At 44.8% G+C, this 11,944-nt stretch overlaps 2 protein-coding genes across 3 annotated transcripts in view; one reads left to right on the forward strand and one right to left on the reverse strand.

The window, feature by feature from the left end:
• The window catches only part of ELMOD3 (ELMO domain containing 3), a 28,920-nt gene extending 17,021 nt beyond the window's left edge, over nucleotides 1-11,899 (reverse strand). The window contains exons 1-8 of one of the 2 annotated variants that reach the window (XM_023742344.1): nucleotides 11,381-11,899; nucleotides 11,003-11,262; nucleotides 7,726-7,803; nucleotides 7,245-7,314; nucleotides 3,524-3,592; nucleotides 2,443-2,534; nucleotides 897-1,020; nucleotides 501-623 (exon numbers count right to left, since the gene is read on the reverse strand). In XM_023742344.1, the coding sequence (XP_023598112.1) occupies nucleotides 501-623; nucleotides 897-1,020; nucleotides 2,443-2,534; nucleotides 3,524-3,592; nucleotides 7,245-7,314; nucleotides 7,726-7,803; nucleotides 11,003-11,056 (610 nt within the window). In that variant the 5' untranslated portion in view covers nucleotides 11,057-11,262; nucleotides 11,381-11,899. Of the gene's footprint in view, nucleotides 1-500; nucleotides 624-896; nucleotides 1,021-2,442; nucleotides 2,535-3,523; nucleotides 3,593-7,244; nucleotides 7,315-7,725; nucleotides 7,804-11,002 lie in introns of both variants that reach the window. The other variant, XM_004388261.2, reaches the window with a different exon arrangement.
• The window catches only part of RETSAT (retinol saturase), a 15,966-nt gene continuing 15,424 nt past the window's right edge, over nucleotides 11,403-11,944 (forward strand). Inside the window, exon 1 of the mRNA XM_012559056.1 lies at nucleotides 11,403-11,538. Within this exon, the coding sequence (XP_012414510.1) occupies nucleotides 11,403-11,538 (136 nt within the window). The remainder of the gene's footprint in view (nucleotides 11,539-11,944) is intronic.

Raw genomic sequence — 11,944 nt, forward strand, 5'->3', positions numbered from 1 at the left:
ATAAAGTTTAAGTTTTTAAATGAAGACAGTTTCCTATTCTATACAAACGTGATTTGACATGATTTTGAACAAAAAAAGTACACAATCCAGAAACAGTTGAAATTATTTTGTTTTACTCAGAAAATAAAATAAAAATTTCACGAATACTCAAAAAAAAAAAAAAAAGGAAAAAAAATTCCAGATTCCAAACCATATCTCTCTGATAGCTTCCCATCTCACTGAGAGTAAATGTTTTATAATGGCGTATAACGCCACACGTGGTCTTTTCTCCCATCACTCTCTTCTTGGTTACTCTACTCAGACACGCTCCTTGCTATTTCTCAAGCACAGCAAGCGTGTTCCACCTCAGGGTCTTTGCATTTGCTGCACCATCTTCCTGGAATGCTTCCCCCCAGATATTTTATCTCATGGTGCTGCCTGACTGGAAGAGGACTAGCTGGCCTCTCAGCCTAGTCCTAGAATCAGGATCAAGGAAAAGATGACCCATTTCTCTCTCTCACCTTGAAAGCCAAGATCTTCCCAGTGGTCTCCGTGGAGGGCACAGTCAAACTTGGAGCCAGTCAGCTTCTTGTAGATGGTCTGGAGGATTCGGCCATGTACTGGGTCTTGGCTATCCAGGCCACCTGTCCCAAAACACATCCACACCCTCGGTCAGACTGCCTCTTAGGGGAGGACTTCTCAGAGGAAGGTACAGCCAAGATGGATCTGGACTGTGCTCAAGATACTCTATTCTCCCACATTGGACCCCTCAGCTCCCGTGCTCTTCCCCCTCAACAGGGCACATGCAAGACCCCTGGTTGGCTTCAGCACTGTGGTGAGCAACAGTGCTCTTGGCATGAGCACACTGCAGCACCTGCCCTGTGGCAGCGCCTGTGCTGGGCTGGGCTGGCACTCACACTGAGCGATGGTCAGGACCAGGTCCCTTTCCTCATGGAGACCCTGGTGGAGCTTTGGAGGACCGAAAAGGAGGTGCCGGAGGGCAGCAAGCCCAGTCCTTCGAACAGTTGGCTGAATTCTTTTCTGGGGAGGAAGTTGGAAGCAATGGAGAGAGTGCCGGGTTTGCTTGCCTTAATGAGCTTACCCTCGAGCCCACATACAGGGACAGTTCTTGTGGAAAGAAGCAGTTCCCACCAACTGGCTGGTCTCTGGGCCAGGGAAAGGGGGCCGCAGCTGTGGTGAGCACATGCTGAGTCTCTGGAGACAGGCTCTTCCAGCTTCCAGGGTCTTTGCAAGCAGAAAGAGCTGTTCCCAAGCCCATGCATTATCAGTCAGTTCTCTGCATTTAGTCGTTTGAACTTTCCCAGAACTAGCTGTTCCTGACTTCCGGTAAGGCTAGGAGTCCCTAGATGGTACAGTTAACATGCTCAGCTAACTGAAAGGTTGGAGGTTCGAGTCCACCCAGATGTACCTAGGAAGAAAGGCCTGGCAATCTACTTCCAAAAAATCAGTCATTGAAAACCTTACTCTGACACACACGGGATTGTCATGAGTCAGAACTGACTCCACAGCAACTGGTTCAGTGAGGCTAGAGATGCCCAGCTGCAGAGAACCCCCATGTGGTCAGACAAAAACCAGGCCAGGTTTCCCAGCAGCAGCTTTTACCTTTTGTCTGCTGTCTCTCTTTGTAAAGGACATAAGTCACAAAATCGAGCAGCCTCTCAATTTCCAGGATGAGGGAGCCAGTGGGGAGGGGAGTTTATTGGGGAGTTTAGAGGGGGTCAATGCCTCTGCCGGGTAGCTGGAGCCTTCTGTCTATACCACAATCAGCACTTCCTAAACCAGGTTATGCTGGCTTCTTGTGGCTCAGGGCCACTGCCTTAGAATATTCTGATTTTGGTAGCTTCTGGCTCTCTGGGTCCCACAGTCCAACCCCATTCCTGTCATTTCAGCGTCTCTCTTGAGCCGAGTTTTAGACTGAAGATCTGCAATCGCATTCTCCTAAACTTACTACTGGTCACTCAAGATGCTCCAGAAAGCTCTTCTCGGCTTTTATTCTCCCCAATATTCCTTCTTTTTCCAACTCCACATATTTCTTAAATTCCCAAATAGCTTCTGGTTCCTTGAGGGAATGGCAGAGTTTCCTATATTGGCCAGGAATTCAGCTCCCTGCGTAGGTTGCCTTACTTCCCCCAAGGAACTACCTAGCATGATTCCAGACCTCTCCATTCCTAAGAGGAAAGAGCAGGGAAACAGCTACAAAGGCGCCTGTATCACAGGGCCACAGGAGCTCCATGGACACAGTCTCAGAGACGCCTCCAGGGCACTGCATGACCCATGGGTCCTTGGCTACCATGATCCTGTGCCTCGAGAGTCTTAGGTAAGGCAGGGCCCTCAACTGGAAGTTTCCATCACGCCTGCTCAGGGCCCTGTCCTTGTGGAATGGATATCTGGCTACTGGGAAGAAACTGCTTTGCTTGAGACCCCAATTCCCTATAGCCATACCTTGAAGGAGGAGAGGTCTACAGTCTGGAAATGCTGCAGGGCCTCACTGAAGGAGATTAGCTGCCCAGGCTGGTCTGAACTGGCCCGGCTCCCTGTGGCAAAAGAGAAGACACTCCAGGATTTATAATGGTAGCCATTATACCATTTACTGAGGGCCTTCTGGTTATCACCTCCAATCCAAGCACTGGCTTGACACTGCAAACATCAGACACCTACAGCCACAACCAATCCGCTTTCAAGGGGCTGGCATTATCTGCTGGGCTGACTCCCTTTTTAGACCAGGCTGTTTAGAGGTTTGCTAGGCGGACCTCTGTAGTGAGTCGGGATAGATCCACCCTACAGGGAGCTCCCTAAATTCCACTCACCTGTGAGGGGGCAAGTCCCTGCCTGGAGTGGATACCCACATAGAAGCAGGCCACCAGTTAGTTTAGAGGCCTTTCCTAATTTCTACTTTGCTCCTTCTCACACCTGTATATGACCCCCTCCTCATCCTTGGTTATAGCCCACAGGGAACTAGCTTATCAGTTAGCAGTACAGGTGATGGCTCATAAAACCCATGGAACATCTCTCCAGGAGCTCAAATGGGGCTCAGGCTGGATGGGTCCTAGTTCTATTCTCTTACAGCTCCCTCCAAACCTCTCTCACAAAGGGACGTGAGTCAATTTTCACCCAGTCCTCAGAGCCTTCCAGCAGATGGTTTCAACCCCCACCCCCAGGGACTTCCTTGTGCAGAGAACAACCTGCTCAACCTTCTGCTGCCTGCCTCCATCCTGTGCCCAACTTCATCACTCTGCGGAGACTGAGCCTGACTCAGGTCCTTCCTGTCTTCTCTCAGGGCTGGGTGGGGGATGGACAGGATACTGGCCCTTTCCTGACAGCACTCATTCCCATTTCCCCCAGAGGCAGAATGTCATCTCCTTTGGATTTGAAAAGGAGACTTTACTCTATGTCACGTAGCTAAAATGAGAACACCAGAACTCTATCTCCTAATCCCACAGCTGCAGAAACTTTTGTTACACATGAGGATGGTACCGTTGCTGCCAGCAGGGCTGTGTGAAGGTCTTGCCGTGGCTGCAGTTACCTGTCTCTGGCTGGATGCTGTCTACGGTTTCCCATTCTTCTTGGGCTCTGAGCACTTCTGTACTTACAACTGTAATAGTGAGAAAAGGAAACACTGAGATCCAGGTATGTCTGGATCACTGTAGCAGCCCGAACCTCATCTGCTTGCCTTAGGTCTTGTCTCCTTCGAATCCCCCTTCATACAGTTGGCTGAGTGAGCTATGAAAAAGGCAGATCTGATGTCGACCCCTTCTCAAGATCCTCCAGGGATTCTCCATAACCCTCAAGGTAAAACCCAAACTCTTCAGCACAGCACCTAAGTACGTCTATAATCTGGATCCTTCTCACCTCCCAGCTTTGCCCTTGGCCTATACGGAACTAGCTGAAGGTCCTCAACAAGCTCTACCTCCTCCCACTTTGGGTGTTTTGGCACAGGCTGCCCCCTTGCTGACCAACCAGGACTCTAGTACTCTCACCTTCACTTCCAACCCCTGCTGGCGTAGCTCATTCTCAGCCCTCAGTTAACTCGGATATCACCCTCACTGGATGTTGTCTTTCACCTCAGTCTGGACTAGGAGTCACTCCTGAGAGACACTGATACTCAGTGCTTATCATACAGCGTTGTAACTGCCTCGCCCATGAGACTGTGGGTTCTCTAGAACCTAGCACAGTGCCTGACACATGATAGGTGCTCAACAAACGTTTGATGAATGAATGAATGAAAGCACAATACCAAAAACCAAAGCAGTTGCCTTGAGTAGATTCTGACTCATGAAGACCCCATGTGCATCAGAGTAGAACTGTGCTCCACAGGGTTTTTAATGACTGGTTTTTCAGAAGTAGATCGCCAGGCCTTTCTTCCAAGGTGCCTCTCGGTGGACTTGAACCACCAACCATTCAGTTAGCAGCCCAGTGCTTAACCGTTTGTGCCACCCAGAGCCACTGAAAGCACAATAAGCAGGGGAAAAGCAGCAGGATAGGCTCTCGAGAGCCACTGCACAGGCCTTTTCTCCAAACCACAGCTGTTAGTCTCTAGCCCAAATTGCTAGGGTATTTGCTGTCACTGCCTTTCCTATAAAGGACATCAAGTAAGTGAAGGATGGAGATGCTTCAGTTTAACACCAAAAATGATCTTCCAGTCGCAGTGGTACAAATAGTTTCGGATAGCTCCCCTCTGCCTTATAGTCTTGGCTGAAGAAGTCGCATGACAATGCAATGTGTTGAGAATATACTTGACAATTGGATAAAATACTACCAAAAACTCTAAACGCTAACTGCTAATGAATAAAACAAAGTCGCTGGGAAGAGGTAGATAGAGGGTGGTCGCTAAAAGCACACCCCAGAGCTAAACTGCCTGTTTCTATTTTATCTCCAACACTTACCAGTTGTATTTCTTTGGGCAAGTTACTTAATCATCTGTAATCCCTCATAACATAGCTGTGAGCATGAGGTCATTCCACAACTTGGAAGAGTATATGGCACAAACGTAAGTGCTCAATAAATGTTAGCTATTATTATCGACACAACCATGGGCTCAGGTCCAGCAGAGTGAAGGACAGTCATAGCAGGTGAGGTGGGTCCAGAGGTCCTGAATGCTTGGATTTCTAGAAAATTCAATCTTGCCAGCCCCAAACTCTAGGTGGGGTGGCAGACAGGGAGACTCAGGGTTTCCAAGCTAGACAACGCTAATGGAATACAGAACACTCGACTTTGGACGGTCAAGAACATAAAACATGCTGGACCCTTGGGAGATGAAAAGAAGGGACAAAGTGACTGAACAAAAACAGAAAGAGTGGAACAACAACAACGAATGCTTATTATGAGGCTGAAAAAGGTCCCTTCACTCTTCACACCCTCATCTACACACAACTTTATTCATTTATCACTCTTCAAATCCTTACCTACACCCTTTCAAATCCTCAGCAACGTGATCAATCTTTAACCCCGCACGTCTCACCTACAAACAACTTGATCAAAGACTGTGAGCCAGGAGCAGAAATGTCTGCAATAAAGCCGTGGGAATTTGCTCTCGCAGCAGGTGAGCCAACAGAGAGCACAAGGTCTCAACCAGCAATATCAGTCTGGTGCCTAAAAACTCGATGCAAATGTCCAGACTGCACAAGAGCTTCTCTTTCCTTTCCTTTTGGAACCAGGGAGGCTCCTTCTACTTCTGAAGAGGATCCTGACATAAATACTACTCTCCCCTGGCCAACAAAAGAACATGCGGAGAAAAGACAAATCTTCAGGATAATAAGCACAGCTGACATTAGCATGATTCTTTATCTTTTATCCTTGTTTCAACTGCCTCCTTTATTTGGGCTCTATTCCGTTTACTCATAAGCATACAGCATTGCTGTTTTAGCTAGCCTATTAATTTAAATTGGAGTCCCTGGGTGGTGTAAATGTTTAATGAGCTTGGTTGCTAACTGAAAAGTTGGAGTTTTGAGTCCACCCAGAAGCACCTTGGAAGAAAGGCCTGGTGATCTACTTCTAAAAAAATCAGCCATTGAAACCCCTATAAAGCACAGTTCTACTCTGACACACACACAGGGTCACCGTGAGTCAGAATCAACTCAACGGCAACTGGTCTTTTTATTAATTTAAATTAGCCAAGAGCAATCTGAAAAAAATTTTAACTTACACAAAGTATCTGGCATAAAAATGCCTGTTGTATTCAAATATAAAACATCGTGGGATTTAAGGTAAAATCTCTAATAAATGTTGGGTTTGTCATCATACAATAAAGACAAAGTTACATTACAAGAAAATTCATAGACCTCCAAATGATTTTTCTACATTAGAATGTTTTTAAAAAGCATCATATTTGTATAGGTTACATTTTTAGTTAGCAAGAGTTAAAGGTAACTAGCAATATTAATACTAATGAGCTCTTACTATGATTTATATTTTATGTGCTAAGGACTTTATTTATATTATCTTATTTAATCCTTATAAAATTTCTATAACACAGGTTTCTAATATAGTCCCTGTTGTATAGATGAAGAATGTGAGGGGTAGAAAGGTTAAGTAACTTGCTCAAGGTCATACAGCTGGTGGGTGACAGAGCCAGGATTTAAACCAGCGATATTTGACTCCCGAACTGGTGCTTCTGAATCGGTGAGTGTGCCTTTCTCTGCAATAAATTAGCAAGTGGAATGAGCTTAAATACAGTATAGGACAAAGCCATGTAAAGCAGATAAAGTAGGATACTTTTTCAAAGCCTTTTCACATATCTGTCTCATTTCATTTTCATAATATCCCTTTGAGGGTAAGGGAGGCGTTAATATCTCCACTGCAGAAATACAGATGACATGACTTGCTGAAAGGCACACTGTAGGTCACTACCCAAAACCACTGCTGTCCAGTCGATTCCCACTTATAGCAACCCTACAGGACAGAGTAGAACTGCACCACAAGTTTCCGTTAATCTTTAGGGGAACAGACAGCCACATCTTTCTCCCGAGGAGCAGCTGGTGGGTTTGGACCACCGACCTTTCAGTTAGCAGCCGAGCGCTTTAACCACTGTAGCACAGTGCTTCTTTAGCAGGTCACTAGCAGAGAAGAATTAAAACTCAGGTCTTCGACCCCTAATCAGTACTGATTCTATTTTTCTTGAGGAATGATAAATCTACACAATTCTGCAGGACAAGGAGTGAGAGAAACACAAATGGTGAAAAGCAGATCCATGAGGAGGTCTGACTTGGGTCCTGCCCAGACTCCCATGGCCTTGAAGGGGACCATACCGCCTGGCTCCCATCCGTTGGCTTCTGCCGTCAGGGCCCAGAGGATGCTGTGGTTCTTCAACTCTGAGATCTGTAAGAGCAACTGAGCTTTAGTGTGAGGGTGGAATCCACATCCCCGCATCCACACAAACATGGCCCACCTGCTGTACTGAATGCCCTTTGAAGTGGAGGCCAGATGGATCTAGTCTGCCCTGATGGTTATTTAAAGCCAGTCTTAAAGCGAGGTACTTGGAAACTCCATTTACCATATAAAATTTGGGCAATGTGGTATTCCCACTGTACTTTATTCTCAGCCTCAATATAGCAATTACCTTACTATACAGAGGTTATTTTTGCATGTTTGTGTCTCAGACCTCCTCCCCAAGTGTAAGCTCCTGGGGGGCAGGCTCGATGACATCCTGTGTCCCCAGTACTTAGCACAGTGCCTGACACAACAAAAGCTTGTATTGGCAGGAGGCATGGAGGTGTGGGAGATACGTACAGGAATTCCTCTAAAAGTGGGGAGAACATGATTCTCCTTGTCATATGGTGGAGAGTTCCCAGCAGACACTCTTTCAACCTGTAAGACATAATGAGGGTCAATCCTATGGGCATACATTGGTGCCACAAAGATGATAGTTTAAATGTCACATTTTTTCCCAGTGCCACAAAAAAGGGATGAGTCTAGAGACGGCACTAAAAGGAATATTGTGAAGGAAAATTATTTAATCTGGTCTTAAGAAAACCTGAAAAAAGTTTAGTTAATGTTATCTCAGAAACCTTAAACAGATGTCTTGGCTCTGCATAAGTGAAGTTCATGAGGCAGTGTCTTATGGACTTCCTGGTCTGTGAAACCTTTCCCCAAACTGACCTTAAAAGACAAAAATATTTAAATAAAACAACCAACCAATTGTTTGTAACTCATATCACAGGTACAGAGCCAATTTCCCTAATTCGTTTAAAAATCCTACAAATCAGTAAAGAAAACAAGAAAACCCAGTAGAAAAACAGGCCAAGGATATGGACAGTTCACACAAAAGGAAACACAAATACTTCTTAAACATATGAAAAAATGCTCAACCTCACTCATAACACGAGAAATGCCAATTAAAACTACTCTGAGCCAATATTTTTCACTTATCAGACCGGCAAAGGTCAGAAAGCTTGCTAACACACTGGTTGGCTAGAGTGCAAAGTGTTACATCACACAGGAGAGTAAGTTGTTACCATCTCTATGGCTTGACAAGATCTGCCAAATTATACTTGCTTTGTACCTTCTGATCTTGTAATTCCATTCTAGGAATTTATCCAACAGATAAAGTCATCCACATGCAAAATGACATATTCACTATAGCACTGTTTATAATAGCAAAAGGCTGATAAAACCCTAAAAGTCCACTAATGGACTGATTAAACAAATTAAAGCATATCCACTTATTGAGAACCTATGCAGCCATAAAGAATACTGAGAAAATGCCCATATGAGAACGTTCCATATGGGCAATACGGAACAACCTTCACGATAAATTAAGTGGAAAAAGCAAAGGACAGAATATATACCTATCCTACCATTTGTATTTTTCTAAAAAAAATAATAACCACTATGTGTCTGTCAGTTTGTCATACTGTGGTGACTTGCATGTTGCTGTGATCCTGGAAGCTTTGCCACTGGTATTTCAAATACCAGCAGGGTCACCCTTGGTGGACACAGGTTTCAGTGGAGCTTCCAGACTAAGACAGACTAGGGAGAAGCACCTGGTGGTCTACATCTGAAAAAAACTGGCCAGTGAAAATCTTATGAACATCAGCCCAACACGGTGAGATATAGTGCTACAAAATAATCCCCTCAGGTTGGAAAGCACTCAAAATATGACTGGGGAAGAGCTGCCTCCTCAAAGTAGATTCGACCTTAATGACGTGGATGGAGTAAGCTTTCTGGACCTTCATTTGCTGATGTGACACAACTCAAAATGAGAAGAAACAGCTGCAAGCATCCCTTAATAGTTGGAACATGGAATGTATAAAGTATGAATCTAGGAAAATTGGAAGTCATCAAAAAATGAAATAGAACACACAAACATCAATATCCTAGGCATTAGTGAGCTGAAATGGACTGGTATTGGCCATTTTGAATCAGACAATCATATATGGTCTACTATGCCGGGAATGACAAATTGAAGAGGAATGGCATCACATTCATTGTCGAAAAGAACATTTCAAGATCTATCCTGAAGTACAGCGCTGTCGGTGATAGAATAACATCCATATGCCTACAAGGAAGACCCGTTAATATGACTATTATTCAAATTTATGCACAAACCACTGAGGCCAAAGATGAAGAAATTGAAGATTTTTACCAACTTCTGCAGTCTGATATTGATCAAACATGCAATCAAGACCCATTAATAATCACTGGTGATTGGAATGCAAATGTTGGAAAGAAAGAAGACAGATCAGTAGTTGAAAAACATGGCCTTGGTGATAGAAACAATGCCAAAGATCGCATGATACAATTTTGCAAGACCAATGACTTCACTGCAAATTCCTTTTTTCACCAACATAAACAGTGACTACACACATGGACCTTGCCAGATAGAATAAACACGAATCAAATCGACGATGGAAAAGCTCAATATCATCAGTCTGAGCAAGGCCAGGGGCCGACTGCAGAACAGACCATCAATTGCTCATATGCATGTTCAATTTGAAGCTGAAGAAAATTAGAGCAAGTCCATGAGAGCCAAAATACAACCCTGAGTATATCCCACCTGAATTCAGAGACCATCTCAGGAATAGACTTGACTCACTGAACACTAATGACTGAAGACCAGCCGAGTTGTGGAATGACATCAAGGACATCATACATGAAGAAAGCAAGAGGTCATTAAAAAGATAGGAAAGAAAGAAAAGACCAAAATGGATGTCAGAAGGGACTCTGAAACTTGCTCTGGAAGCTCCAGTGAAACCTGTTCAACGTCACAGCAACACGCAAGCCTCCACTGACAGATGGGTGGTGGCTGCTCTTGAGGTGCATTGGCTGGGAATCCAACCTGGGTCTCCTGCATAGAAGGTGAGAATTCTACCACTGAACCACCAATGTTACTAGGCACAAAATATGTTCTCAGAAATATCTGGTGATTCATGGTGCTGAACAACTCCCTGTAGGGATCTGTGCACTCAGGATTCATTTCTTCATTCTTTTTCCTCTCCAGTTCAGTCCCCTCCAGCGTCCAAAACTTTTCTCTGGAAGAACAGTTCACTTATTTTACTGCTGAGAAGAAAATCTTACTACAGTCCCAAAACAAGGGCTTTGTCTCAGCCTACCTTCTGAATCCCATAGGTTCCTTTTAAGAATATTTCTGGGCAAGATGGGGACAAAGGTAACAGATGTGGGGCTGGTGCCAGGCTCATAACATAAAAGACATATCACATTGAACTAAAATCCTAGGGACAATTAGGCCAGGGGAAGAGGCCAGTAACATAAACAACCCAAACATATGAGGTGCAGACTTCTTGGGGGAATTCCTCATTTAAATCCCACCCCCATCCAAGAAATTACAAAACAAAATCCCATAACCCACTTAGAAAATAAGCTATCAGGAAAGGCAATTGACTCAGATGAATAGAAGCTCCTTCTAATAGAAGAAAGAGAACTATAATGAGGGTTTTTTTTTCTAAATACTTCTAAGCTCCACATTCTTTTGATATGTTCTACCTATTTACAATTAACCATATATCCCAAACCAACACCATCTTTCCCAAACAGGAGTGTTGCTCACCGGTCCGTCTTTTAACTCTTTCTCATTATGGAAAGAGCCAGATATTTCATTCATGACTCACAACCATTTGTCCAAGTGAGCTTTGTCCTTGGCCTCAGGAAGGGGCTTAATAAGGTCCGAGATCAGAAGCTTCAAGAGAGCTGAGATCCAACTGCTCTACATTTGCTTTCCTAAGAGAACAGTCCCTCTGTGCCATCACCAGGTGTAGGAGGTTTCAGTGAGCACTGAAAGATGTCCCGGAGGTCTCTGAAGTCTCAGCCCTGCAAAAAAGAAAACAGAAAACTGGTTTTATCATTCAGTTATGCCTCTGTTGAGAAAAATGGACTTTTAAAATCTTTAAGCAGCTGTGAGTTTATTCTGAATAAGTGAGCAGCCTACCTCTTACTACCCAGACCACACGATGGGGAAAAAGGGGGCCCTGAAGGAGTCAGGGGCCGGGTTCTCAACGTCGCCTAGAAGGCAGCAGCACCACTGTGAGCGCTGGGGTCTGTTTATGACGCTGACGTTACTGGGCCCGATGGCAGCTCATCAAAGGGGTGAGGCCAATAGGCGGCGCCTTGGTTGGTGGTCTTCCCTGAAGTGCTGAGGCTTTGCTCAGGTCTCAGACTCAGGTTGGGTCTGGGGGCTTAAAATACTAGATCTAATTCCTATGACGTTAGAAACTCAAAATGCAACACAACATCCTAATCTCCCCTCAGTTATCACAATATTGTACATGGAGCAGCTGTCTAGCCAGTGTGGCTCTTTAATCCCCTGCTGTCTGCTCCAAGAGAAGGGCTGTTCAGGTCCATTCCTCATCATGGGGTAACTGGACATAATGGAAGCCTGTCACCCCAAAACCACGCAGCATCATAAGTGGGCGGTTGGCTCACACACATTTGACAGTCAAACGTCACAGACTCGGGTGACTAAAGGAGGTGGCCTCTCTATGAGGTCAGCCCT

Source organism: Trichechus manatus, unplaced genomic scaffold, assembly GCF_000243295.1.
Source record: "Trichechus manatus latirostris isolate Lorelei unplaced genomic scaffold, TriManLat1.0 scaffold00208, whole genome shotgun sequence".
In the NCBI taxonomy this organism is placed as follows: domain Eukaryota; kingdom Metazoa; phylum Chordata; class Mammalia; order Sirenia; family Trichechidae; genus Trichechus; species Trichechus manatus.